This window comes from Stigmatopora nigra, chromosome 21, assembly GCF_051989575.1.
Source record: "Stigmatopora nigra isolate UIUO_SnigA chromosome 21, RoL_Snig_1.1, whole genome shotgun sequence".
NCBI classification, from domain to species: domain Eukaryota; kingdom Metazoa; phylum Chordata; class Actinopteri; order Syngnathiformes; family Syngnathidae; genus Stigmatopora; species Stigmatopora nigra.
In genome coordinates, this window is record NC_135528.1 from 9,376,699 (window position 1) to 9,402,643 (window position 25,945).

At 48.0% G+C, this 25,945-nt stretch overlaps 6 protein-coding genes across 15 annotated transcripts; 2 read left to right on the forward strand and 4 right to left on the reverse strand.

Annotated features, from left to right (window-relative positions):
• Window positions 1-425: 425 nt before the first annotated feature.
• gabpb2a (GA binding protein transcription factor subunit beta 2a) lies at window positions 426-4,212 on the reverse strand. Of its 2 annotated transcripts, none has more exons than XM_077743948.1 (8): window positions 3,924-4,212; window positions 2,955-3,062; window positions 2,576-2,743; window positions 2,307-2,501; window positions 2,088-2,241; window positions 1,695-1,871; window positions 1,506-1,624; window positions 426-1,391 (listed from the first exon to the last, which is right to left on the reverse strand). In XM_077743948.1, the coding sequence occupies exons 2-8, from the start codon at window positions 3,060-3,062 to the stop codon at window positions 1,062-1,064; spliced, it is 1,251 nt and encodes a 416-aa protein (XP_077600074.1). In that variant the 5' UTR covers window positions 3,924-4,212; the 3' UTR covers window positions 426-1,061. The 2 variants fall into 2 exon arrangements, with proteins under 2 accessions (XP_077600074.1, XP_077600073.1); XM_077743947.1 differs by lacking the exon at window positions 3,924-4,212 and adding an exon at window positions 3,167-3,727.
• Window positions 4,213-5,453: 1,241 nt separating this feature from the next.
• Window positions 5,454-15,996, reverse strand: LOC144215133 (protein prune homolog 2-like). 5 transcript variants are annotated; one of them, XM_077743944.1, is made up of 17 exons: window positions 14,109-15,992; window positions 13,647-13,797; window positions 13,397-13,488; window positions 13,161-13,211; window positions 12,989-13,093; window positions 12,662-12,748; window positions 12,345-12,494; window positions 12,083-12,274; window positions 11,916-12,018; window positions 11,563-11,694; window positions 11,261-11,347; window positions 11,094-11,192; window positions 11,002-11,022; window positions 8,012-8,142; window positions 6,782-6,901; window positions 6,171-6,304; window positions 5,454-5,467 (listed from the first exon to the last, which is right to left on the reverse strand). In XM_077743944.1, exons 3-15 carry the CDS (start codon window positions 13,479-13,481, stop codon window positions 6,843-6,845), a joined length of 1,302 nt encoding a protein of 433 aa, XP_077600070.1. In that variant the 5' UTR covers window positions 13,482-13,488; window positions 13,647-13,797; window positions 14,109-15,992; the 3' UTR covers window positions 5,454-5,467; window positions 6,171-6,304; window positions 6,782-6,842. The 5 variants fall into 5 exon arrangements, with proteins under 5 accessions (XP_077600070.1, XP_077600069.1, XP_077600068.1 ...); XM_077743943.1 differs by having other exon boundaries at window positions 6,782-8,142; window positions 14,439-15,996; XM_077743942.1 differs by having other exon boundaries at window positions 6,782-8,142; window positions 14,109-15,996.
• On the forward strand, window positions 6,876-10,002 carry cdc42se1 (CDC42 small effector 1). 2 transcript variants are annotated; one of them, XM_077743959.1, is made up of 5 exons: window positions 6,876-7,042; window positions 8,242-8,443; window positions 9,132-9,236; window positions 9,301-9,372; window positions 9,446-10,002. In XM_077743959.1, the coding sequence occupies exons 2-4, from the start codon at window positions 8,390-8,392 to the stop codon at window positions 9,367-9,369; spliced, it is 228 nt and encodes a 75-aa protein (XP_077600085.1). In that variant the 5' UTR covers window positions 6,876-7,042; window positions 8,242-8,389; the 3' UTR covers window positions 9,370-9,372; window positions 9,446-10,002. The 2 variants fall into 2 exon arrangements, with proteins under 2 accessions (XP_077600085.1, XP_077600086.1); XM_077743960.1 differs by having other exon boundaries at window positions 6,880-7,037.
• mindy1 (MINDY lysine 48 deubiquitinase 1) lies at window positions 14,604-18,847 on the forward strand. The gene is made up of 13 exons (XM_077743940.1): window positions 14,604-14,819; window positions 15,900-15,934; window positions 16,033-16,336; window positions 16,406-16,657; window positions 16,731-16,897; window positions 16,962-17,019; window positions 17,091-17,155; window positions 17,334-17,492; window positions 17,556-17,658; window positions 17,728-17,870; window positions 17,949-18,149; window positions 18,213-18,353; window positions 18,422-18,847. Exons 3-13 carry the CDS (start codon window positions 16,123-16,125, stop codon window positions 18,491-18,493), a joined length of 1,575 nt encoding a protein of 524 aa, XP_077600066.1. The 5' UTR covers window positions 14,604-14,819; window positions 15,900-15,934; window positions 16,033-16,122; the 3' UTR covers window positions 18,494-18,847.
• An 87-nt stretch (window positions 18,848-18,934) lies between these two features.
• On the reverse strand, window positions 18,935-23,588 carry rfx5 (regulatory factor X, 5). Of its 4 annotated transcripts, none has more exons than XM_077743934.1 (11): window positions 23,414-23,588; window positions 22,412-22,554; window positions 22,315-22,348; window positions 22,112-22,239; window positions 21,912-22,043; window positions 21,726-21,842; window positions 21,555-21,633; window positions 21,177-21,375; window positions 21,028-21,110; window positions 20,848-20,967; window positions 18,935-20,776 (listed from the first exon to the last, which is right to left on the reverse strand). In XM_077743934.1, exons 2-11 carry the CDS (start codon window positions 22,519-22,521, stop codon window positions 19,871-19,873), a joined length of 1,908 nt encoding a protein of 635 aa, XP_077600060.1. In that variant the 5' UTR covers window positions 22,522-22,554; window positions 23,414-23,588; the 3' UTR covers window positions 18,935-19,870. The 4 variants fall into 4 exon arrangements, with proteins under 4 accessions (XP_077600060.1, XP_077600063.1, XP_077600061.1 ...); XM_077743937.1 differs by having other exon boundaries at window positions 21,912-22,028; window positions 23,414-23,584; XM_077743935.1 differs by lacking the exon at window positions 23,414-23,588 and adding an exon at window positions 23,007-23,405.
• A 181-nt stretch (window positions 23,589-23,769) lies between these two features.
• On the reverse strand, window positions 23,770-25,872 carry psmb4 (proteasome 20S subunit beta 4). Its single transcript, XM_077743954.1, has 8 exons — window positions 25,704-25,872; window positions 25,227-25,353; window positions 24,896-24,975; window positions 24,665-24,811; window positions 24,368-24,449; window positions 24,187-24,303; window positions 23,967-24,055; window positions 23,770-23,868 (listed from the first exon to the last, which is right to left on the reverse strand). Exons 1-8 carry the CDS (start codon window positions 25,817-25,819, stop codon window positions 23,856-23,858), a joined length of 771 nt encoding a protein of 256 aa, XP_077600080.1. The 5' UTR covers window positions 25,820-25,872; the 3' UTR covers window positions 23,770-23,855.
• Between the last annotated feature and the right edge of the window lie 73 nt (window positions 25,873-25,945).

A 25,945-nucleotide genomic window follows, 5' to 3' on the forward strand; every position in this document is an offset into this window, starting at 1 on the left:
ATTCTCGAACGAAAATGTCTTAAAATGACGGAACGGAACGAGAAACGCTGACGAGCGTCGACATATTCGGTAAAAGAGCTCTTAAACTGTAAGTGGGCGGGTAGAAAATGGCGCTCGTTTGAGGGGGGCTTCTAATTGGGCGAACGGGACGTCAATCAGGTTGTGGCTAGTCTTGAATGAAGAACGTACTATGGTACAGTAGTACTGTAGTTCGTTATTGGTAATAAAATATGAGTTTCAAATGACACACCAATGTCCCCAAATTAACAGGATGTGACTTCCACTTGCCCCACATTGAAAAAGCACCCCTAAATAAACAGAAAATGACTTGTCAACATACCAGAATCAATAGGAAGTGACCCGCAGATGTGTTCAAAACAAAAGATCAGGGATTTGGTTGTTAGCCATGGACAAAAACACCCAAAGGAAGTAAACAAATGTTTATAGTCATCAGATTAGCATTGGCAGGTACAGTTAAAAAAATACAGCTTTTTATGTACATAGAAAACGGTCGCATTGAAGATTTTCATTGTTGGAAAAAAATATTAAACCTAAATGATGAAAAAACGCATTGGTGTATATGAGGGCAGTTCACAACAAGGAGCGATAATGTAAAAAAAAAAAAAAGGATTTTCTTGAGGTGGGAAATAAAGTTTGGCAAAGTAGCATTAACTCTTTGAGTGCCGCTAAAAATACAAATCCAGTCTTTTGCTACAAGACATACAATCGATTTGAAGCGGCAAAGTGGTTTATCCGCGGCCAACCCTCCCACTACAATAGAGGACGCTTTGATGCTGATGAAATCATCTTTTAAAAATCAACTGATTTCATGCCAATGCATTGACTTTCACAGTGATGTTGCCCCTACCAACATGGCCGCCCTGTTCACGCTACCTCAAAGCTTACCTACACCACAGAGTGTTTTGCTAGCAGTTGGATTGGATGATTAAAATGATCAATGGTGATGTTTTCCCAAATATGGCCGCCCGTGTACATGTTCCATTGAAGCCAATATATGCTTAAAATGGAGGGGGCGGGGTAAGACCTGTAGACGTGTCCGTTCAGGCGCTGGCGCCGGCGGTTTCGCCTCCGCCCGCCGTCTCCACCAGCGTGACGCGACCTTCGTCGCCCTCCATGATGATGCCGCCCTCTTGGAGCACCACCATTTGGCCTTCTTCCTCGACGACGTTGGAGGCGGCGGCGGCGTCGTCTTCGTCATCGCCGCCGCCCACCACCTCCTCGGGGCTGACGTTGGCGGCGCTGGCCTGGTTCTGGGCCATGGCTTCCAGTTTGATGCGGTACTCCTCAGCCTCCTGCTCTTTGCGCATCAGCTGCTGCCGATACTCCTGCGCCTTCCTGTTGGCCTCCTGGAGTTGCCGTTGTAGCAGCTCCTGTTTCAAGCACAAGAAATATATATAAATTTAAAAAAAAGACCAAAACGTTGCATCCAGTTCCCAAGAAAGTATGTCTTATTTCTGTTATTTGTTATTGATTCATCTTCTCACCGTTTCCCCCGTGTCATTGTGATTATTGGCCACCTCCAACTTCCTCTTCCTGGAGGGCGGAGCCTGCGTCTCGTCCGTCACCACCTCCTCAGTTACGGTGTTGGCGGGCACTGCCAGCACTGCGTATGAAAATGACAGAGGCCGTCAAATGAGCCGTCACCGTCGATGAATATTTTCCCGGCGCCTTACTTTGCTGTCCGTGCTGCATGGTGACGAAGAAAGGCTGCGACATCCCCCCGGCGGTCTGCAGGTTGCCGTGTTGGTCGGTGACGATGGTGATGACCCGCTGACCTCCCTCGTTGACCACGGTGGCGTGCTGAATGTTAGGGTCCAGAGCGCTGGCCGCCAACGCTTCCTCCGATTCTCCTGATCCGCATAAAAATAGCCGTCTGATTCATTTCAAAGTATCTGGGCTCAAATGGACTGGACGCCAATGGCTGTCAATGGCAGGCCACGATTTGACAGACACTTGTTTACTCAAATGTGTGTGCTGACTCATTAGCTACTATTGAATGAACTCATTTCAGTTAACCCGTCACTCAAATGAGTTACTGTAAAAAAAAGCTTAAATAAACATTGTACCTGCACTGGCCTTGTTGAGGAGGTCCGCCAGGTTGACCACGCCCCCTTGAAGGGAGGGGATCCCCTGGATGATGAACTGCGCCGGGTTGCCGGCATTGCCCGAATCCAGGTTCACGCTCACCTGGTTCATGTTGACCTGATTCTGCATGCCCTCCTGAAAGGAAAGGACGAAAGTCGTGGTGACGGCGCCCAAATGGGCTTGGCCGCGGCGCGACCCACCTGCAGCAACAGCATGAGATCGGCGTTTTGAATGTCCACGGCGATGTCCAGCGGCGTCTTGTCAAACTTGCTGAGCGAGTGCACGTCGGCGCCGTGCTTAAGGAGCGTCTCCACCACGCCGTGGTGGCCGTGCTGCGCCGCCCAGTGGAGCGCCGTCATCTTCAGCATGTCTTTGGCGTTGATGTCGGCGCCGCTCTGCGGGGGGGAAGGGTAAAAACTCCCTTACAAAAGTCCTGCCTAAATAGGGTCACCCGGGGAAAATCGCTTACTCTGACCAGCAGCTCCACGATGATGGTGTGCCCCTCGGCGGCCGCCATGTGCAGAGGCGTCCGGTCCACTTTGGTACGTGCGTCGCGACTGACGCCCGCTCGCAAAAGGACGTCGGCCGTCGAGTAGTGGCCGTGCTGCGCTGCCAGGTGTAGGGGGGACGTCCCTAACTGCGGAGGAACGACGCGTCAAAATCCATTCGAAATGCTTATATTTGGGGGTCTAATTAAGTGTTAATATGCCAGTGTAGCGCAAGGTCCTTTAAAGCCAATCTGGTCTGTCTATCATCGTCAATAACAGATGACTTAAGTCATGTGGGTTGAGAAAAAAGTTCAAATGGATTGGACGCCGATGCCCGTCAATGTGGAATTCTTGACTCACCCAGTCAGTGGTAAAGGGCGCTCCATTGGCCATCAGGTTTCGCACCTCATCGTCCAGACCTTTTCGCGCCGCCTCCAGCAGACGCTTGCCAAGGTCCACCAACGACATCTGAGAAAAATTGGACATTCATACATATCAGTTAAAATTTTCTTAATACAAAAAGTAGGCTTTAGCCCCGCCCTTTCATTTCAAAAGTCATTGGCGTGACTTACCAACATTTTGAATTTACTCAGTCGACATGTTGTGGAAGTTTACTCATACAACCCAATAACAAAAACGAGAGAAAAAACGCCCTCTAGTGGGATACTTGATTTTGAATTTGAGGGGATAGGCGCGTCTAAATTCGATTTTTAGAAATAGTCCCTAGCAAGTAGAAATATTGATAATGGACGAGTGAAAAAAAACACACGAGGCAACTTATTAAAAAAGTAGTGTATGTTCCATTTAGGAAAAGACACTTTGATGCGAAAAGTTAGCAACGAAGCTAACGGGTGGCCGCGTCCGATAATGGAAGCCACCCCTCCACCGTGTTGCGCGGTTGCGAAAGGCGAAGCTTTTCTACCGGGCCGAGTAGCCATTTTACCCACCCTGCCAACAGAAAAGACTCCGCCATGTGCCACGTATCCCCCTCAGCACTTGTGTTATTATTGTATTTGTTTAAGAAATCACTAATATCTGTTTACACAGCTCCAAACACGAACTGTACGACGGACAGGAAACCGTTTGATATAAAGTTGTTGGTTTTCCGGGGGAAGTCAAGAGAGAAATTTCCTATTTTACACGGCGAGAAAAAACTACTTCCACATCCGGTTAACTAGCCTTTTTTGAAGCGAGCGCGCAACCTCTGCGCGCTTTAGAGACGTTTTCTGACTACCATTCCAAACCACTAAATCGTCCGATAAGTCGACCTTGGCTAGAGAACAGGGGAAAACGAGTTTTGAAGCTCCACAATGAAGACGAATGACTTACCGCGTCCAGGTTGGTTGTCAGCCACACGGTGGCTGTGGTTGCTAATGTTAGCAACGTAGCGAGCTAAGAGAAACAAATGGTTCCGTTCTCAAGGGCTTCGTGGGACTTTAACGCACTGCTCGGAGTAGTATTAAATGAATATCGTGCAAATATTCGGGGCCACTATCCAAATGTTGAGCATTGGGCGCCACCACCGCATGCTTTGATTCCGCCAAATTGTTTACTGGGCAAAGTAAGGAGGACGGCTAGGACATGCCCGGATGTTGTGAGGCTGGCCCCCAAATTAAGAGTGAACATATTTTCCAGTCCTCGCGTTAATGAATAAATCATTGTGTACAATAATTATCAACCGCAGTGAAGACTTGTTATAATTATTGAGGGCTAATTTTCTTACAATAATTATAGGATATCTAGGGTAGGAGAGCTTTGCCTGGTGTTACGTTGAAATTCACTGGCAGGAAGTGTACAGGACAGCTTTGTCTAACTTGAAGGTGCTCGCTAGGCTGTTAGCAGTTAGCCTTAACAAGCCTACTAGCAAATAGCGTCAGGCAGATCTTTCCAAATTTGGCCCAATTTGGTCTTTTAGGTAACACCACATATTAAAAGTGGCCGTTGTCCTTGTAGGGGGGTTTCAGTAGTTATTTTATTGTTATTGAAGCAACGTAGTTAATTGTAAGATAACACGATGGGCGGGCTTTCTTTGCTCACAAACTGACTGCAGATCAGTTATTCACAATTTCAGATGCAAGGAGACAAAACGGACGCTCTAAAAGCTGATCTCAGACATGCTGTATGGCGCGACTGAAATGTTGACACTGCAAAAACGTTAATTTCTCTGTTCAAGTAACGTTTTGATGTTTGTACACTTGTAAATGACCAATAAAATGGTAAAAATCTGTGGCCTTGCACATTTCTTTATTATCTACTGATTAATTGTTGCTATATATAGGTAGTACATTCAAAAGACGAGTCCTGCTCATTATTAGAAGCAGCAAATAAATAGAATAAATAAAACTATATCCATAAGGAAGCCCACTTTGGATTCCAAATTATAAATAAAAAATAAAGTGACAGAAGCAGAGTGACTTTCAAAACACATGCGGGGTCAAAGGTCAGAAGGAGGAGTTCAGAGCAGCAGGTTGAGGTCAGCCAGTAGCGCATCCACGTCAGCGATGGGCTCCCTCCAGTAGTTGAACGATGAAAACTCGGTCAGCTCCTCCTCCTGGCAACACACACGTCGGGGTCATTTAACCCGCAATAGACGTCCAATCCCTTTTGAAATGAATCACACTGCCAACGAGTGGGGGGGGAGTCAAACCCAGACCGCCCATTTAAATGTATACACTATCAGTTTTCCATATTTGACGTGTAAAATGTTCAACGTTTAGCCCTGCCCACTCACTTTCCGATCTGGTCCAATGGACTCATCACCGGCGTCGCCCAAGCCCAGGTCCAGCAGCTCAGACATGTCCAACGCCGGGATGGGTTGCCTCCAGAACAGAAAGGAATCGTACTGGCTGCTTCGCTTGTCCATCATGATTGGCCTAAAACGCAGACAATTTCCGTGATTGGTCAACAAATATGACTGTAATGTACATCCAATTTATTTTTACTGGGAGGTCTGGCAGTGATGATCCTCCCAGTCAACATTTTGATTTGTCCAAAAAATTATTGAAAAAAATCATTTCATCAGTGTCTTGTGACTTAATTGTAAAGTGCCCCAAGCAACATGGCCGCCCTGAGGCGCCTAACCAAAGCCATGTTTTGCTTTATGCTTTACAGTCCACTTTATAGAGATCATAGTGAACTCATTTATTACAGGATTGGACGTTTGTCACTGTCAATGGCTGGACATGTTTATTTCCAAAACGACATTAAAGCAGTTTAAAATGGAGTCTTGCTGATATGTTGCCTTAGTTTGGAAATATTCATATGCTCAAATGACGTTGTGGTTATGTAAAAAGGGTACATTTTTAAAGCAAGTCTGTCAATTGGCATCCATTTTTGTGCTGCTCATGAGGCGTTGGCCAGCACCAAAAATTTGAAGCTTTTCCACAAAAATACGAAAAATGAGCAATAAGATTTCATCATAAAATGAAAAACATCATTTTGATGTCAATAATATGAATACATTATCGAGAGATTGTTTTTTCGTGTCCCACAAGGAGGGGCAGTGGTTTTGAAAGGATTTTTTTAAGGTTAAAAGGCAAAATATAAGCAATGTTCCGATTCAAATCGTAAACTCACCTGTTTGCAAGGTACAAATGTTTGTGGGAATCGAGTCTTTGTTCTGGTGCCGATGAAGATGATGCAAACGAAGATGAGGGTCGAGATGCTGCAGGTTGACGAGGATATCCACGTGAGGCTGCGTCAAGACGTTACTTCCGGGGAAAGCATTTCAGAACAAAAGTCATTTTAGGCTTGGATGCTTGCTAGTTTTCTTAAATATGAACTAAAAAGACCAAATATGCTATTTAGCTTTGCGCATTTGTGCATTTAGTTCTAATTTGGGAAAGGACACCTGGCAGCAATCAGTAAAAGTGACCCACATCTTTTTAAATAAACGTTAAACATTTCCACACCTTTACTCTGAAAACCCCATTACTCGCTAATCAATATAATTAGTAGTTATTTTTTTATAGGACCAAAAAGTCACTTGTGTGGGTGACAATCATCAGATAATTATTGCTAGCCCTGTCCAAATGGATTGGACGTCCATTGCCGTCAATAAGAATGAGTTACTGTCGGGTAAATCGGTAGAAAACAATAAAAACATGACAAGCACGAGCTAAATTGTGATGATACGCCTTGATTATGTCCACATGAAATGGCGACGTCACTGACGAGTTTTTGTGCACCTGCTGCGGTGATGGCAAAACGTCGGCAGGGGGCGACTTCGGCCTCACTAGCTTCGTTTCTTCAGCCAGAAGGGAGGGTGGGAGGAAAGAAGGCGGGACTTCCTGCTTGGGGGGCCGCGCCTCAAAAAGACAAAAAAAAAAAGAGGGGAAAAAAACTCAAGTCTATTTCGTCAAACCCAAGTCGGCGAAAGACGCGGCGAGACCATTTTAGACGAAGACGGAGAGCAACTTTTATCTTCCCTTTGCTTTCGAACGAGTAAGGTGAGCTTGTAGTTTTTCATTTAGTGGGATTTTCTCTATCCGGAAGGTGTCAAAGTTCAAATCCGAAGGCATACGTTTAAGGGCGTTAATGATTGACAGCTGCTCGTTTTGCAGGTCTCAGATCAGTTTCGTGGTCACTCGGCGAGGACTTTTGTTGACAAAATGTCATCACTGGGGGGGTCAAAGTTCGACCTAATTTGGGGTATGGGTACTCTTCAGGGTGATGAAAATTGTTGAAGTCAAATCATGACCATATTTGGGTAAAGGGGCGGGGCAATTACGTCATTTGGGAAGGGTTACAAATTGTGGAGCTTTTCTTAAACATTTTAGAATAATAAATAATTCTATAAAGATGATCGAACGCTATCGGAATTCAAATGTAAAACATTACGGAGTAATCCATCCAACATTGAAGTTAAGCTTTAGTCATTTCCAATTGGCTAATCAATGACAAAGCCATGCTCACAATCCATCCCTATTGTTGACTGTTGCCATGGAGACAATGACTTTAAAACTTTCTTCACGCTCAGGAACGGGAAGTGAGTTGGCACACAGGCGATGACGTTCCTGCTTGAACTTTGACCTCCACCTTTGTGATTGTGTAATGGAGCGCGTTTAACCTTGGCGTGGCCCAAGGCTGCTTCACAATGATTCCTTTCAGGCCATTCGACATATCTGGAATATTTAAGGAATCTTCCTAGGAGGAGACTAGCTCTTAATTCACAGGCCACCATTGACGCAATAGACGTTCGGGTTCGAATTTTGGCCTTCAAAATTGGAATTTCAATATCCATTCATTGATTTAGAGGGGACCATCGCCCCTACCAATATGGCCGCCCCAAAGTACGACGGTGGCAGCTCAGTCCAAATACATTCCACCTTAGCTATTGTTATAGCTTAGTTTTAGCATGCTAAACAAACGACGTTCTATATTCACACACACGATTTGAGAATCAAGGCGATGATCACCTGACCCCCGAGCAGTCGTCACGGCCCCGCGGCGTTTTCCCGTGGAACATTCCTGTCGTGGAGCATGAAGCTGCTTGTTGCCGGCGCATTCCTGTTTTATCGCGGGGCTCGCCAACTGCCGCCGACACACACTGCAAAAGACAAATGGGGACAACAGACACAGAAAGCAAAGACAAATAAATAAGTAGATTTGCAGTAAATCAAGTCATGTCCAACTTTTGTATTTGCAGGTCCAATGCTGTCTCAACGTCCGGTCTCGCCCAAAAGTCACCTGTGAGGAGAACGCTGTTTATTCCCCGCGTCTAAATGTCCCCGCATTAGCCTCCCACCGCAGTCCCTTGTCCCGGCCAGCAGGGCGGCAGCAAAGCGAAGGCGGGTATGAGCGAATTCTGGCACAAGATGGCCTGCTGCGTCAATGCCAAAGCGCCACCGGTGAGACACGTGCACGCCACACAGTGACCTTAAACGTGGGGATAAACGTCCAATCCGTTTGAAATGAGAGGGCCGGCCGTCTAGCACCATGAAAACCCCCTATGCTTTTATTTTTAGACTTTGTTTTTTGCGCCGCCATTGTTAGACCGCAATAATGATGACCTCACTCAGGAAAGTTGAACTCCTCGGTGTTGCCGGGCAGAAAAAAAAACTTTTCTTTCACGACTGGTCATCCATTCAGCGTGTCAGTTTTAGACAAATTTGACATCTATTGCTGTCCATGGCAGTGAATGAGTTAACATAGGCCACATTTTTTTAAAATTGCTTTGGAAATGGATTTTTTAAAACTCTGAATGAATTCAAGATGCAGTTGCTGTCAATAGTTTGTCTATTTATCTCCACTCTCCTTAAACATGGCAGTTAATCCGCTTAAATCAGTTTAAAATCTTGCCAAGGATGCTAAGAAGCTTCTGGATCATCATTTTACACGCCATTCGCTTTAGCAACAGCAATTTGCCGGCCATTGCAAAATGTTGTCTCGTCATTCCCAAACATTCAATTGCAGTGACGCAAGTTTGATTTTTATCTCATGACGTAAGCTGTTGACACATTTTGGAAAGTTATTCCTCGCTTGTCGCCGCACGTTCACCTGTTTTTTTTTTTTGTTTTTGTTGCTTGTGCCTGGTAGAAGAAGAGGCGGCGACGAATCGACCGAAGCATGATCGGCGAGCCCACAAACTTTATCCACCTGACGCACATCGGCTCGGGAGAAATGGCCGACGGATTTCAGCCGGTAAGGAACAACCCACGGCGACAGCCGACTGAGTGGCGTGTCATTTTTTTTTTTTGCATTTCAGTCGGGCCTGGTTCAGGAGCAGATGAGGTCCAAATGTCCAAACGGCAACGGCAGAAACAGTCTTCTATAGCCGGTAAAGGACGTCGGATTTTCTTTATGGCTCAATTTTGGCTGAGGTGTTCCAAATGCTATATTGGCGCCGCCAGGTGTCTTGACGTTCTCGGTCGTGGCCTTCTGAGCGTCCACCGGGGGCGTCCTTCTGCCTACGCCAAAGACGCCCTCCGATTGGCTTTAGCCAAGAGACAAAATGGCGTCGCCGCTCCAGGACCAAATGCAAGCGACGTGACTGGACTCCATTACCCACGATCCCTTTCTTCACGCCGCCTTTTTGGAACATTTTGCCCTACGTGACCTCACATTCTTGATGGATTGAAGGGCCTCCTGATCACGTGACCGCCCGCCCACTCGTCATTGGATTGTCTTGGTGAGCTGGCGGGTGACGAGATGGCCACGGATGCTAACGCTACAGAAACTTTCTTATTTTTCCTATCAAGTCGGAATGACATTTTAGTGTTTTATAGAAAAAGACATTTCAATGTGTCGGCACATTTTCAATTCAAGTGAACTTTGACCTCAAGGGGAAGCTCAGGGTTGACCTTCAGATCAGGTGACATCACACACGTGTTGACGTTTAGCTTCACGCAAGCACACACTAAGCTCCGCCTACCGGTTATGTAACTGATGAATAAAGAACATGCTTTTATGGGTTTGTGTGTTGTTTCTAGGACATTTGTTATGATTACATCATGTCTGTGTGTCTGAGTCTTTATATTTTGTGTGTGTGTATGTGAATTTGTCCATCCATTTGTGTGTCTACTTGTCTCTTGATGTCTATGGGTATATTTTAGCCAACTTATGTATGACTATTTCTGGGTGTGTGCACTTTTTTCATTAGTAACAGCTGGGCATAAGGCAAAAATGTTGTAATAATGTGTGTGTGTGGGTGACATCAGACAACGCATCAATACTTTAAAGTGGGTTTTAGGGTCAAATTTGGGGATACGTTCCAGTGGAGAAATGTATAATAAATTCTGAACTTGTTCATGTGCGTGGGGGGGGGGGGGTGTTGCCGTGGCAACAGAGGCATAGGAAAAAGTCCCAAAAAATAATGCAAGTGATGTCATCAGCAGTTAGGCTAACATTTTGTGTGGACGGGGACGCTTTGTTGGGGCTTCCTGTTGATGGAATTTCCTCAGTAGACCTGCCTGCCTGCCTGCTTGACTTCCTTCCTGAGCGTGTGTGTGTGTGCGTGCGCTGTTTTCCTGTGCTATGAATGGTGCCAGTGTTTCCTGTCTTGTCATAAACATGAGGAAGGTGTGGGCCAGTTCATTCACTTCTACTTGTCAAAGCTCCCATTCAAAATGGAGGAAAAAAAGGCTGGAGTGGAGTTGAAGGCCATTGACTTCCAATTCATTTGGAACCGAGAAGGTTAGCAGTGAATCAACTATAGATGGATTGGACATCTATTGCCATCAATAGACCCTGTTCCCAATGGGAAAGGTACTTATATAAGGAGCAGGGTTTTTAATTTTGGGCTATTTCTATGTCAACATTGTTTTCTATTGATAGTTAGCTTAGCATAGCATTGCATTTGTCAATGGCACAAATTTAACAATCCAAAGAATAAGAATGACCACGTTTATTGTAAGTAAGTATTAGAAAGATCCCTGTTGCAAGCCTCCCGTTTGGACTGGTCGCTCACCTGGACAGATTGTCATCATACCTGAAGGACAGACACCTCGGGGTCACGGTGGCGGCGTGACGTGTCGGTCTTCCCGCCGGCCGGTGACTTACGTCGCCACGCATTGGGGTATCTGCACGTGCTCGGTGGGCAGGAGAGCGGAAAGTTCCCCAAGGCTGCTGACAAACTGCAGCTTTCTGCTGAACTTTGAACTGAGGACAAAGACCAGGAGGTCAGTCGGCGGCTTCTCCCGCTTCCGCCGGGAAGACGACAAACTCACCTGATGAAGGGTTTGATGATGGTGATAAGTGCTTTAATTGTCCAAGTGGGATGAACCACAAAAACGCCTTTCAGATTCTTTCTCAACCTGCACAAACACCAATCAAAGATTGGACGTCTACTGTCGTCAATGGGAGACCGACTAAACACATGAATAGCACTACAAAATGGCGGAATCGCTCTGTAAGACATGAACGGGGAGACTTCTTGACCACTTCCAGGTGTTTAAACGGGACTATACACCCTCTGGTGGCCAAGGTGAGACATTGCAGGCAAGTGAAAGTGTAACGTGTGTTAGTTGACCTCCAGGCGATGGTGTGGTAGCATTCCTTCAGCCAGCCAATCCCTGGAAGTTTGTCCTTATGGCCACCAGCGCAAAGATAAACAATGACGTAGTTTTCGCACACCATCAGATCCAGCGTGCCCACCAAATAGCTAAAAGAAAAAAAAACAAAAAAAAATAGGAGAAAAAAAAGTGAACACATAAACAAAAGGCATCACTTGCGTGCTTTGGGAGGGAGGGAGGGAGGGAGGGAGGGAGGGAAGGGCATGTCTTCTTTCCCCTTAAAGTATTTTTCTGATCGCCCCTACCAATATGGCCGCCCCGAGACCACGTCAATGGCAGCTGACGAGTTAACGGGATGAAACTAACTTACCGGAATAGGTTGTCCATCACATAGTGATAATTTTCCAACGTGCTTTCGGGCAAGTAACAAGAGGAGAAGACGATAATGTCGTTCATCCCGTCGCCGTGGTAACCTGAGCAGAGCCAAAGGTTTGGGGTGCGCCGCATAAAAAAAGACGTGCCGTCCCGCCTACCTACCTCCGTGCGACAGGACCCTCAGGTACGGCTCCAGAACGCTCATGTTGACGCGTCCCTCGGACGGCGCCGGTCCGGCCAAGAAAGAGCGCCACCTGATGCCCTGGCCGTCCACCACGTCCTCGTGCTCCAGAGCGCTGGGAACCGCTGGCTCCTCCCCCTCCTCGGCCGTGAAGCCGCGATGGGCTGGGTCGTCTGCGCTAGACAGATAAGACTTTGTGGAAAGAGTCAGCCAGACGGGCGGTGACGGCCGGCGACCACTCGCCTTCCAGATCCAAGCCGTCGACGGGGAAGCGCAAGGACTCGCTGTCCGAGGGCGTGTCCATGGCGTCCAGGTCAAAGTCGGGACCGTCGTCGTCGCCCGGTGGTGACGGCGAGAGAAAGCCCGAGTGGAAGTCGCCGGATTCGCTGCCACCTGAAAAACATGATCAAAATTGCAGGCTATGTTTGTATTATAAAACTGGAACTACATATTGGGGTTGTGGGGTCAAAGGTCACAAGGACACATTTAATTTTTGCCTGCTGGGCAAATCAGATTTTTTCTTGTTGTTTTTTTTGTTTGTTTTGTTGTGTAGTTGTTACCTAAAGAGACGCTGAGGGTGGGTGGCACCAGAATTTTTCTGGGCTTCGTTCCGCCACATGGCGCCAGCGCCAGAGTGACAGGACGCTCTGTGGACACAAAGTCATGTCACATACATTGTAAACAAAACAAAAACTAAAAATCAATTCTGTTTGAATTCTAAAGTAGCCATAGACATATTTCATTTGAAATGTAATGCCTTAGTCATCTATGTTAACTCAGTGACAGATGTCCAATCCATTTAAAACGGGAGGGCTGATAGGCAAGTCAAATGGACGTCTACTAGTGACTTCTTGAATGGATACATTTTTCGCGGTAAGTGAAATGACCTGCTGTGACGTCGGAAGAGCCGTCTAATGAGGAAAAGAGAGAAGATTGACGCAGGTCTTCTTCCTCACTTGAGGGATTTTCTTCCTCCTCTATGGCAGCCTCTTCTTCCTCACAAGACAAACAACATCGGTCCAAATATCCAAAAAGTGCACATGTGCACGTTATACTAACCGGGCGAGTCACAGTCCGCCGTTGCCGCGGTGACGTTGCATTCTTTGGTGTCTGTAGACAAACAAAAATGTTGAGGTCGCGGGTGGTGCTGGAGTCTATCCCAGTTGACTGATACATTTAAAAAAGTGTCAATAAAAAAAGCGGATATACGAGTACAAATGATAGTCATTCTTAAAAGTCATAAAGGAAATGTATTTGGAGAGGATAAATGAATACTATTTTGGCAGATCACGTACCTATTGAAGCGGCCTGGGAGGAAGATGAGAAGGTCACGTGACCCGCAGCCTCACTCGACCTGCGGCTTGTCGTCACGGCTGCCATGTTGTCTCTGCGTATAAACAATCATTTGCGTCACGCTCATTTGGTCAGGTGTACTCTCAGCCATCTTTTATCCATAGAAACATACGAGACTTCAACGCCATGAACACACTCAAACACTCGTACACAAATACACACTGTAACAAGTAAAAGTAATAATCACGCAACTGCTGGTCTTGAGTCTTCCGTCAGTCAGACGGGAACCTGCCGCTCCACCTGATGACGTCATCACTGGGTGGACTCTGACTCCTCACCTGTGCGAGGGCGGAGGTGGGAGGGGCCTGGCACATTTGCAAATATGGGCCAGGTTAGACACATCCTAGGAGGAAGTAGAAGAAAAGAGAAGTTGGCTCAAGATGGAAAGTCCATAAATGGCCACATGGCAGCCATGTTGGTAGAGGCGACGTGCCCATTCAAGTCCCTGGCATTGTTCACAAATATTTCGGGGAATTCATTGAGCACCGGTTTGTCAAGTAATAGTCATTCATCAGTTGCACAAGTGTTAAAATATGAATCATAATGGCAAAAATGCAATTATAAAAACCACACAGTGCCTTCTCATCACAATGTTAACAGTATACGTACATTTTAGTCATTCACAAATGGAGAAAGTCACATTAATTTACTTACATTATATTTAATTGGATCTCAGACCTCCTACACTTTATTTTCAACGACTGTTTGTGCGCATGTAGTTATACTATACACCACGAGGGCGAGACGTGATGCTCTCTCTTCAGCGAAAATAACCATAACAACTAAAGTTAGCTATTCTAGCTATCATAATTTACACAAATTAAGTAACCCTCACTAACAGGAAGAGTTATCGTTGTGCCTAAGTACCAATAAAATGCTTCTTTGTGGATTTGAAGACAAAATGGGAACGCTATGTTGCTGCCATACTAACAAAAATGCTACTTCCGGTAGTGAACGCTACAAGAGTTCTTAAATGGCTGCTACCTTTTCGTGAACACCAATGACCAGCTGTGAATCATTTTATAATGAGTATGTTGCATTTTGACAAGTTGCACGAGATGCTGTCATCTAACAAAAGAAATGTATTGGCCTGAAAAAACATTGCGACGAGATTTAGTTTGAAAAGTGGTGAGCAAGTGCTGCCACCTACTGCTCATTTGGAACATTACACATTGACAGGAGGAGTTGTACAATGTCACGTTAGACGCAAACTCTTCCTTTGTAGATATGAAACCTGAGAATGATTTCATGAAAAACGCTTGCGAATCTGTCATCGAAGAACAAAAAGAAGGAAAAACGACAGACGCCCCGCCCACTGAGTAACTCAACAAAGTACGATTGCAACATTGTTTGCTGGTTATAAAGGTAAGAATCTTTTTTAGTCATTTAATGTGTGGATATATTTAATTGTATTCAAGTAAGAGGCAACGAAAAGACGTGGAAACGTCAGAGCTAGTTGAATTTTAACGGTTTCTTCTCGGAACTTATCGACATTTTCCACTTTGTGAAAACAAAGATGGCATTGTTTAGGCATTTTATGTTTTTTATTGATCGCTCGCTAACTATCCACCCTAAGTGTCATTCAAATGATATATATTTTTCTTATATAACATTTATTTCCGCCTTGTCTTTATATGAGCTACCGAATTAGCTTGGCTAACGCTGTGACGTTGCGTTTGTTATTGTGAGGCAGGAGTGGGCGTGGCGTCCGACGCCACTGTGTAGCCAGCCAAGCTAGTTTAGCAGTTAGCACTGCTCGCACAACTCAATCAGGCTAGTCTGTGAGTACAAAAATACTTCATATGTTGTACAGATCGTGGCTTTAGAGCGATGAATTAGCACCGCTATTCAATTTGATTAGATGTCTATTGCTATCAATGATTGTCACGTTTATCAACAAATAATAATAATAAAAAAAACATGAAAGCCGTTTGAACATGAGAAAAGTTACTGATTCGTTCCTTGGATATGAGTCTTAAGTAGTAGTAGTGTGACAACAAATACTGCCTGGTCAGAGTATAAACACATTTTTAAAGGAGGTATTTTCTATCACTGTTATTATAATCCAATAACTTTAACTACTTTATTACAGAAAGTAACAGGTTGCTATTAAAAAAATACACTAGTGTCAATGTAAACTAAGTGGTTGCCTTTGGAATTGGACCTCTTTTGGTTTCCATCCCTTCAAAGAACACATGTTGAGATTTAACATGTTAACAAAAAAAAAAGAAAATATTAATTGAGTTGTATCCGATGCAAATGTGAATGTATTTGAATGATCTCAAAGTAATGTTTCTATCATAAAGGTGGAAAATGTTGGCAACCTCTAGTTTGCTTTGGCTATTTCAAAGACATTTTTATTTTTATGATGTTTTTAGTGACTCATATTAGCATCGCAAAAGAGGAAGTAGGAAATGATTGACTGTGTTTGTTTTATACCTTCAGCTGGGCCTCCTGAAACCATGAGGATTTTCGCATAGGTATGTTCCTTTTTCACTATCAACAAAAGCTGGAGACATACTTATCTTGTTTTTCTTTTTTGTTGTTGTTGTCTTGTCCGTATCTTGTCGAAACCAAGACTGGCGTGATTCAAAGAAGCCCGTGATGTGCTGAGTCACCCATTTTCATTATCGTCATTGTGGTCTCTACAACAAAAAAGAGCAATAAGATGTCTGCCTCCGAGCCGACGTCCGACCCGGCGGAGGCTTCCGATTCCCCACCGGACGTCAAGGAAGACCTCGTGACCACGGAGACCGCGGGGTCCCAGGCTGCGGGTCCGCACTGCGACGGCGGCCCCCGGGCCGCGTGTGAGCAAGGGGCGGAGCCGACTGAAGATGAAAAGGGACCCACGCGGGGCGGCGCTGAACAAGAGGAGCAAGCAGGTTAGGGTCAAAGGGCAAATAATCCCCATCAAAAGGAATGAAGGATGACAAGTTTTGGTATCCTCGCAGAAGCTGAAGTGGAGACCATGGAGAGCTCCTCGCCGGCGACGGCGGACAATTCCGATGAACTGCGAGAGTCCGGCGACTCCGCGTCCTTTTGCCTTCCCGGTCCGGCCAACCTTTCCCAGTCGGTGACCACCGCTGAAAGCTCAAAGGAGGGAGACGACGACGTCTTGTCCTCGTCTTATTCCGTCTTGGGGGCGGAGGGATGCTCCTCGCTGGTCAACGAGGCGCCCGCTTCAAAGGACAACGAGTTGGCAGGTCAAGGTTGGCCCTAAACAATACCCGTGACGGAGGTCCGGCTTCTGATGGCGTTTGTCCTCCCGTCCAATAGAGAGCTCGGCGACGGCCGGAGACGCCGGGATGGCTCCGATGGTGCCAGAGTATTACCTGGTCAAGTGGATCACCTGGAAGGGCAAAAAGACGCCCATCATCACGCAGAGTGACAACGGACCCTGCCCCCTGCTGGCCATCATGAACATCCTCTTCCTACGCTGGAAGGTATGACGCCGCCGGCGTTTGCCGTACGCAAACAAAGCGTGTCTTTAGCGACACGTGTGTTCAGGCAAAGCTTCCCGCTCAGACTGAAGTGGTCACTACGGAGGAATTGATGACTCACCTGGGTAAGCTGCCGCCTGTGATGCCATTGGCCGATGTGCTCTCATCTGATGCGGCGCTTGACTTTTGCGCGCAGGCGAGTGCGTGCTGTCGGTGGCGCCCAGAGAAAAGACAACCGGGATGCAGCTCAACTTCCAACAGGTACCTTTTCACTAGGATTATAAAATGGGAATAACACTTGCCCAACCGGGGCATTTTATCTTCAATGATCTGACGTCCCAAGTATCCGCCGGCCCTATCAAAAGACAAGTTTCAATGGTTAACAAGACAACAATGTGTCCATTTTCTTGTATGTTCACTTTTTACACCCGTCTCTCAGAACATGAGCGACGCCATGGCGGTGTTACCCAAACTGACCACGGGCCTGGACGTCAACGTCCGCTTCACGGGCGTGACGGATTTCGAGTACACGCCCGAGTGCATCGTCTTCGACCTGCTGGACATCCCGCTCTACCACGGTTGGCTAGTCGACCCACAGGTGAGACGCCGCCTCGACCCGCGGCCTCCGGAAGATTGAGCGCACGCGCACGTGGCTTTTCAGAGTCCGGAGATGGTGGCCGCCGTGGGCAAGCTCAGCTACAACCAGCTGGTGGAGAAGATCATCGACTTCAAACACTCGGCCGACAGCGTTCAAGTCAGTGAAGGTAAAGGTATTTAAGCGGACGAGACGCCTACCTGGTATGGCAGTGACGGAGCCTCACCTGGCGCCGCAGGTCTGGCGGCGGAACACTTTTTGGAAACCACGGCCACTCAGCTTTCCTACCACGGCCTGTGCGAGCTCAACACGGCGGCCAAGGAAGGAGAGATTTGCGTCTTCTTCCGGAATAATCACTTCAACACCATGATCAAAAACAAGGTGGAGACGGCCACATTTCATTGACATTAGGACAAAAGTCACGGCTCATTTGATGACATTTTTTTTTTTTCATCTTAGGGCCACTTGTACCTGCTAGTGACGGACCAGGGCTTCCTGTGCGAAGACGGCCTGGTGTGGGAGTCCCTGCACAACGTGGAAGGCGACGGAGACTTCTGCGACGCCAACTTTCGCCTGTGCCACCCCCCTCAGAGGCAGACGGGGTCCTCCGGGGGCCCCTCGCCGCCCGGCGACCAACGCCAGCGGCGGCAGATCGACCAGGTAGCTCCGCGGCCCGTGGACTTGGCCGTGGTGAGACGGGACTACCTCTCGCGTGTGCGTCAGGACTACTTGGTGGCGGTCTCCTTGCAGCGGGGGAGCGGGATGGAGTCCGCCGGGACCCTCAGCGACCTGGAATTGGCCCGACAGCTGCAACAAGAAGAATACCAACAACAGCAACAAGGGGCGCAGCAGGCAGCCACGCAGGTCAATTGATTTGTTTGCCTGGCATTTGCACGTTGGTGTTCCAATCCCATCTTTGTGTGTTTTTGTAGGTCAGAGGTCAGGGGTCGCAGTCGAGCGCGGCCAGGAGAAGAGAAAAAGACTCCGACTGCGTCATCCTCTAACCCGTCCGTCCCTTAAACGCGCCAAAAGCTTTTTGACTTTTGTTTGGATTTTGTGGAAGGGAGGGAGGGAGGTCCAAGGGTCCTAATAGGCTCCCCCCCCCCCCCCACCCACTCTTGCCCACTAATCCTAAAGCCGTTGCGCCAGTCTTTCTCCGTTCTTGGCTGGGCTTTTTATTTATACTAAAATAAAGATGTTAAATAAGCACTTTACCAGTTTTGATGTTCAAACTTCAAATTTGTTAAAAAAAATGGAAAAATGCAACATTATTTTGCTTTCTCAAGAAAAAAAACTTTCATTTGGACTTTCTGTCAATCAAAACAAACGGAAATAAAGAAAAAATATAGAAACATGTATTTCTATTCAGGGGAGTCTGTTGGTCACTTGTTTTAGGGTCACAATGGCATTTTTTTTCCTCCAAAAAGCGAGCCGGAATCTGGCCGTTAGCGTGTTGACATTTTTATTGTCAGTCCGCGTAGGAAAATAGAGCCATAATGTCAGCTTTCTCTTGACCAGCAAAACAAAAATCAAAAGGAGCCACGAGGAAAGGGAAGCAAAGGTGCCTTTTGATGATTATTGTCAACTTTTGTGGTTTTGTACAAGTCGGGGGAAAACGTCGAGGGAGGGGAGGGGGGGCAAAGTATTAAAGTGCCAACAAGAAACAACACAAATACACACAAAACCATGCAGGGCACAAAAAAGAAAACTCACGGGACGATATCAGCTACAATGCCTGGGCGCAGCGACAAGATGGCGTCACACGCACACAACAGAATTTGCTACAACAGTCAAAAGTCACTTCCTTTCTCAAAGTGCAAGACGACGCAAAGGCGTTACCCGATTCCCGATCTTGGCGTCTTTTGATTTGGCCGACCGGGACCAAATATAAAAACCAAAGATTTTTTTTTTCTTCTTCTCCAACACGGCCAGACTGGCACGAGCGATGCCACGCTAGTGCAAACAAACAAGCGCTAACAGGCCAACCACGTATTTTACTGCATGAGAACATTTGACGGAGGTGGCGCCGGCTTTTGGGGTCAATGTCGTCGCGGCCTTTGGCGCGAGGGGTCGGCGGGTGGCGTGATTGGACGACGCCCACGTACACACAAAGACTGACGCCAAAGGACAAAGAAGCACGTGGGGCTTGAGAGGTCAGAGGTCAGCGCAAAGAACCGGCGGCGGGTTCCGACCCGTACAAAGTCCGTATGGATGGTGGGATGGATGGGGGGAGACGGGGGAAAGACGGGGGGCCACAGTGTTAAGTTTAGTGCAATGGGAGCTCAGGTTTGTGTCAGGTTTCATTCATCTTCCTGATTTGTTATCAGGGATTTCCACCTGAGGGCGGGTTTTCAATCCAAATAAAAAGGGGGAGGCGGCCTCTAGGGGTTCTCCTCCTCTTTTGTGATCAGAGAAGAAGAGGGTCTGACGTCCAATTCGCCACGCTCGACTTGCATTCTGGGAGCTGTCAGAGGAGGGTTGTTGTTGTTGTTGTTATTGTTGTTATTGTTGTTGGGTCGGGGCGCCTTCTGGATGACCTCCACCATGGGTGTGCGACCGGACGCCGCCAGCTCCCAGCCGGCGTTGGTGGCGCTCTGAAAGAGCAGCAGCGGGCGGGCTCTGCGCTCAGGCTCGGGAGGGGCGGCGCCGTCGCACAGGCCCCGCCGCATCCCGGTGGCGTCCGGCAGCGTACTCAGGAGGAGGCCCGGCGGCTCCTGGATCAGCAACTCCAGCACCGGCGGCTGCGAGGCCGACGAAGACGGGGACGCTTTCTGGATGACGCCGCCCGTCACCGAGGTGATTACGGGGCCGTGGTGCGGCGGCGTGGGCAAGGGCTGAGGGGGCGGCGGGGCGGCCGCGGGGGAAGCATCGTCCGGCCGGGGTTTCCTAGGCCTTCCGCGTTTACGCTTGACCGGAGGACCCGGCGGGGCGCCCGCGGACGTGCCCGCCGTGACCTCCAGGGGACGCTTGTTGATGATGCCCTCTGGCGCTTTGTGGAGCACCGACGGTGGCGGCGGCGGCGGCGCTTTCTCCCGTTCGTATGACAAACAGCCCTGGGGGACGATGACCAGGGGGAGGGGTCCGCCCTGGCGTTGGGGCAGCGTTGCCATGGCGATCACCTTCACGCCGCTGCCGGTGGTAGCGCCCGTTCCCGAGGCGCCGCCCGTGCAAGAAGCGTCCCTGTGTGCCAAAGAGGGCGGCGACGAGCGAACCGAGAGCGCGCTGCTCTTATCTGGGAGGGAACAGCGGGGGAGAATTCGCGGAAGCTGTTTCATGTACGCTTCCACCTGAAAAACAAACAAACAAACAGTCAAGTGAGTTGGCACGAAAAGACCCTTCCAGTTACAAACGACGTTACCGCGGGCCGTAGAGAGGAGACGGCGGGAGAGGGAGGGGCGTCCAGCGACTGGGGTTTGGACACGGCCACCATCTTGTCGGCCGCCGGCTTTGACGAGGAGGCGGAGTCCCCGAAGTCCCGCTGTGGGGACAGAGAGAGGTGAGACACCGAGTGAGCACGGCATTCATATGGGGTTGGTACCTTTGAGTCTGCGGGGGCGTCGCCCTCACATTTGGCCACCAGCGGACTCTTCTTGATGACCTTATGAGGCTTGGCGGGACCTCCTGAAACACGCAAACGGGGGGGGTCACGGGCCACACGTTTGGGGCGGGGACTCAAAAGGCGCTTACCCGCCAGCGCCGCCGACGCCACCAGCTCGGCTTGGCTGCAGCGGGGGTTGACGATGTGCTCCTGGATGAGGTAGCGAGCAATTTCCACCACCGTGTCAAAGGAACGTTTGAGGATTTTCTGCGCCCAATCGCAGATCAGCTCGCACGCCGCTTCCATCACTTCTTGCTTGTACGTCTGCACCAACTCTGTCAACTCCGCCTGCCCACGATGAGACGGAATCAAGATCAAGTGTTACATGGCAAATCTGACCCCAAAAAACAAGCCCTGCCCCACATATTGAACAACCTGTACATGTCAAGATTTTTAATGTTATGAACAGATACGGCATATACTATTGTCAATACAGAACACACGCGAGTCAAAGTGGGTGTACATACCGGGTCATTCTTGAGATCCAGTTTGGGCAGAAGTGGCATGTTGAGTACGGTCTTTCTCCTGATTCCGCTGTAACAGTACGTGCCCGCTAAGTGGTTAAGAAAAAGACAACTCTCCACACGCTAAGCGCACGCTAACTAATGCCACGGCGCATCCACTGCAAGTCAGGATATTTGGACTGCCCTCTGCCCCCGAGGCGGCGCGCTTTGATGTTGGGGAAAATGTCCCGGATGACTTTGCCAAAGTTGGCGGCGCTCAGCGGGCGCTGCTGCAGGTTGTCGCAGTAACGCCTGAAAAGGGCTCAAAAAGCTCAGATGGTGCGGGCGGCCATTACGTCACGCGGGCAGGCGCTGGCTTACTTGTACGTTTCGTAGACGTCTTGCTTGAGTAGGCAAGTGTCCGAGTGCTCCTCCAGGTGGCTGCGGATCCAATTGCAGGTGAGCAGTTGCTCGCAGGTGTTGAACCAGGCGTCGCCGCTGCGCAAATGCACACTTCAATTCCATTGGTAATTCATCATTTCAAGGGCGGACAGATTTTTTAAGGCGCACCGGCAACTGACCTCTTGTCGCCAGGGGGCGGGGCAGAAGTCGCGTCGGCGGCCAACCTCTTCTCGCCGGCGCCCAGGCCCGACGGCAGCTGGAGGTACAGGTAGAGTTTGTCGTTGTCGGAGAAGCGCTGAACATCTTGCTGTCGGACCCAAACGGGAGGTGACGTCATTGACGGCCATTTTGATTTCTATTTGCTGCCAATTGCCATCCTCACCAGAATCTGGTCCACTTTGCTCTGAACGCTCTTCCTGCGACAAAAGAGGAAAGAGAAATGACGTGGCTACTAATGACTAGAAAATGACTAGACTTACGAGATGTTGGTCTTGAGCTTCAGCAACAGCGCGCTAGGCTCGGCGTCGCCGTCGCTCGCGTCTCCCTCCTCGCCGCCGGACGCCCGCCGCCCCCGCCGCTCCTCCGACATGGCCACCTGCTAAGTGGCCCGAGCCACCGACATCTGGGTACGCGTCGGGTCAAAATTAGTCAAATGGATCAGTCAGTGTGATTGGAAGTAGTTTTCCGTCTATCCGTGTACCTACAACTGACTGGCGACCAGTCTAGGGTGTACAAAAAGTCAAACTGATTGGTCGCCAGGCAATGTCTAATCAAAAATAGTTCTAGAAACTGGTTGCCAGTCAGTGTCGGGGCACAAATAGTCAAACTAATTGGTCACTGGCCAATAACAGGGCACGGAGAAATGTATCCATTGATAACAGTTCAACTCAGGGGTAATAAGGTCAAATGGACAGGTTACTATCTGATTTAAAGACACAGTTAGTTAGCATCATTGGTCGCCACACTAAGAGGAGACTGAGGGGAATAAATGACAAACAAGCATTCCCAATTCTTATTAAAATGAGGTCCTGTCTGTGTCGGTCGCGGAAGAGCGACAAGGCGGGTTCCGCTTACCCGTTAGCCGGTCGACCGCCATGTGTCACTTTCTATTGAGCCAGTTAGCCATGGGCTAATCAGCCAGCCGTCACGTCACGCTAAACTCGCAGGCAGCACGAGGAACACCCTTACAATCCCAAATGTCAAACCGACACATTCGCAAACACAATGACGACCAACTACTGCGTTTTGATACAGACAAGGGCAAAAAAAAAATCCCGTCAGTGCCGAGCTAACTAGCCTAGCTTGTAGCTATCAAATAGCGAGACCTAGCAAGCGACGAAACGTGCCAAACCCTGCCTTTGGGACGTCATTTGACTTGGGAATAATTTTACGAACACGGACCGTTATTTGTGTTGGTAAATTGCCAAGCAACGTTCTGGCTAGCGTCCGAGGTATCATTTTTAAAAAGAAAAGGAAAGTACCTGAGCCGAGATACAGCAAAAAAGACCTCAGATTTTTTTGTGATTGGACAACTCGGTCATGTCTGCCTGACTACAAAGAGCGCCTTCGTTCCCATTGGTTGAAAGACGCTAACCTGCCCAGACACCGTAAACTGGCAGCATCTCATTGGATAACCTTCTAAATTTATCGGGTGGCCATTATCTGGATTGGGTGACGTCGTCTCGTCTGCCCAGTTACGAGACAGATGATCGAGTCGCGCCAATTCAGCGTGTCAACAACCTGTCACGTCATAACAATAGCGTAGTCACAAATAGTTCTAGTCATCGCAGGAAGGGATATACTAACATATTAATATCCACTATAAATGATAGTGACATTTGATTGAACACATTTATTTAAATGATACAAAAGCGGCAAAAAAAGAGGTTTGACGAGAACCGAAAGCGCGTCTCCGCCAAGTGTTCATTCGAAGCCACTGCAAACAAAAAGAACAAAAAAATGGGGTCATCATAAGCAAGTGGGGCTGCTTTTGTTTGACCTCAGGAAGAAGAGCTCATGAACTTTAACCCTCACCTGACCAAGTGAGCGATGTCCCAACTAGTTTCGGAAGACAACGGGCCCACAATCTCCACGCCGTCCTCCGTTACCACGGCAATTTCGTACTGAAACAACAAACATTGGACGTCTAATCTGTTTGGACAATGTGTGTTTTATGTCGAAAGACTATCAATCCACTTGTCACCTGTTTGACACTCGTGTGGAAACAAAAAGTAGTAAATACATTTGAACTCACTCTGTTATAGGACCGCGCGTCTCTGTAGTAAAGAACTTTAAGGCAGCGGTCAATCAGCTGGCGAGCTTCGTCTTTGCTCAACTCCGGCTTGTTCTCCAGGGCATCCCGCATTAGCGGCTGTGTACACACATGCAAATGGTCACACTAAGCTCGCCCAGACCGGCGGAGGGGAGTCACCCACCTGAGCCAAGTAGGCGCCAAAGCCGGTGGCCACTGAGGGCGCCTCGTAGGCTACGCCCAGTTTGTCCACGTAACCCAGGAAACTACAACAACAAAATCTAAAATGTTAGCTTTTAAAGGAAAAAAAGTCTGAAAACTATTGACCAAGGGTGCACTTAAAATTAGTAATTAATTAAAAAAAACATTCTATTGGGAAAATTCATATCCAATACATACTTTTCTGTATATCTTAAGATGTCTACCTTAGGACTGAACTAATCAATACTACTTTCATGTACTTATGCTCCGTTTGTCAGACCTTTGTCCGTGGTAGAATCCGCCGATGACGACAGTGTTCCACAGCGGATTCATCTTACAGCGGCGGTTGTACATGACCCTGGTGAGCCACGAGTGCATGGCCTTGGGGCTGTAGTTGTGCCCGTCACCCACCAGCTCCTCGTCAATGCTGTCAAAAAGCCGCTCCATTTTCATTCCGCTCCTTCATTTCAAGCTTTCCCAACCAAGGACGGACGGACGGACGGACACTTACACCATCTGTTCGATGACATGTTTGAGGTACTGGTAGTCAGCGTAGTCGCCAGAAGCGCCCAAGATGGTGCTATTGTTCACCTGAAACGCACATCGGACATTCAAAATGAGGAATCCCATTACATTTAAATCACCGACTGCCAGCCAAAGACGTTTTTTTCCGTTTGACACCGACAGGCAAGTATTCCATTTGACATTGTTGAGAATGAATTTGACTATTTCTGCACTGACTTAAACTGTCTACCAAAATGCTTGTTTCAATGTAGATTTTCCGGTCAAAATGGATTGGACGCCTTTGACCGTCAATGGCACGAAAGGCGAAAAGGCATCACCTTCATCAATCTGGAGACGTTCCGGAATCTGGCCAAGGAGCCGTATGAACCCAACATGTCGGCCGCCATGATGACGCCACCCGTGAATTTGACGGCCAGCACCGACGTTCCCGTCACCATAGGGGTCCTGCAACCAACATTTTAATGTTATTCAATTAAAGTGCCTCATGTCTGATATTTGAGTCCATAATTGCACATAACGCATGTCTTAAACCATTTCTGCCACAATGTTTAACGCTAACCCTTCAATGTTCGAGCAACAACTAAATGACAGCGGGCTAAAGTTAGCTTAATAAATGAATCAACAAATAGAAGTTGAAGAACAATTGCACACAAAATGGGAGAAGGCGTCTTTGACAACAATTAGCATAGCAACATTAGCACGACGATGATACAGCAGCGGCGCTCGAAGGGAGAGTAAACACCCTTAATTGGAAATGCACTTAAATAATAAGAAAATAGAAGCTAGGTACTCACAATGTGTGTCGAATTGGACCAAGGGCCGAACTTGGACCGACGCCCGGGAACGAATAAAATTCTCCCGGTTTGGGGCCATTCTCCCAGAAGTTTAGCTTGAAGCCGCTGGCTGCCATCTTGGGAAGTATTTAGGGGGAAGTGACGTTTGACTGGACGAGCTTGTTGAAGTTGGATTTGATCGCCGTCTTGTGTTACAATTGAGCAACTACACGTGGATTTTTTTTTTATCACTACTATTGAAG

Coding starts and splice junctions, on each gene's coding strand:
- gabpb2a (XM_077743947.1), bottom strand. Junction 2,502..2,575: donor TCGTGGAGCTGCTGGTCAGA/GTAAGCGATTTT, acceptor TCCCCCCCGCAG/AGCGGCGCCGACATCAACGC. Junction 1,625..1,694: donor CATGCAGCACGGACAGCAAA/GTAAGGCGCCGG, acceptor TTTCATACGCAG/TGCTGGCAGTGCCCGCCAAC.
- cdc42se1 (XM_077743959.1), top strand. CDS start 8,390: ATGAGCGAATTCTGGCACAAGATGGCCTGCTGCGTCAATGCCAAAGCG. Junction 8,444..9,131: donor TCAATGCCAAAGCGCCACCG/GTGAGACACGTG, acceptor TGTGCCTGGTAG/AAGAAGAGGCGGCGACGAAT. Junction 9,237..9,300: donor TGGCCGACGGATTTCAGCCG/GTAAGGAACAAC, acceptor TTTGCATTTCAG/TCGGGCCTGGTTCAGGAGCA.
- LOC144215133 (XM_077743943.1), bottom strand. CDS start 13,481: ATGGCAGCCGTGACGACAAGCCGCAGGTCGAGTGAGGCTGCGGGTCAC. Junction 13,212..13,396: donor CTCCCAGGCCGCTTCAATAG/GTACGTGATCTG, acceptor GTTTGTCTACAG/ACACCAAAGAATGCAACGTC. Junction 13,094..13,160: donor GGCGGACTGTGACTCGCCCG/GTTAGTATAACG, acceptor CTTGTGAGGAAG/AAGAGGCTGCCATAGAGGAG.
- mindy1 (XM_077743940.1), top strand. CDS start 16,123: ATGTCTGCCTCCGAGCCGACGTCCGACCCGGCGGAGGCTTCCGATTCC. Junction 16,337..16,405: donor TGAACAAGAGGAGCAAGCAG/GTTAGGGTCAAA, acceptor GTATCCTCGCAG/AAGCTGAAGTGGAGACCATG. Junction 18,150..18,212: donor AGCGGCGGCAGATCGACCAG/GTAGCTCCGCGG, acceptor CGTGTGCGTCAG/GACTACTTGGTGGCGGTCTC.
- rfx5 (XM_077743934.1), bottom strand. CDS start 22,521: ATGTCGGAGGAGCGGCGGGGGCGGCGGGCGTCCGGCGGCGAGGAGGGA. Junction 21,634..21,725: donor GGGGGCAGAGGGCAGTCCAA/ATATCCTGACTT, acceptor CTTAGCGGGCAC/GTACTGTTACAGCGGAATCA. Junction 20,968..21,027: donor ACGCCCCCGCAGACTCAAAG/GTACCAACCCCA, acceptor CTGTCCCCACAG/CGGGACTTCGGGGACTCCGC.
- psmb4 (XM_077743954.1), bottom strand. CDS start 25,819: ATGGCAGCCAGCGGCTTCAAGCTAAACTTCTGGGAGAATGGCCCCAAA. Junction 24,812..24,895: donor CATGTCATCGAACAGATGGT/GTAAGTGTCCGT, acceptor GCTTTTTGACAG/CATTGACGAGGAGCTGGTGG. Junction 24,304..24,367: donor TTGGCGCCTACTTGGCTCAG/GTGGGTGACTCC, acceptor GTGTGTACACAG/CCGCTAATGCGGGATGCCCT.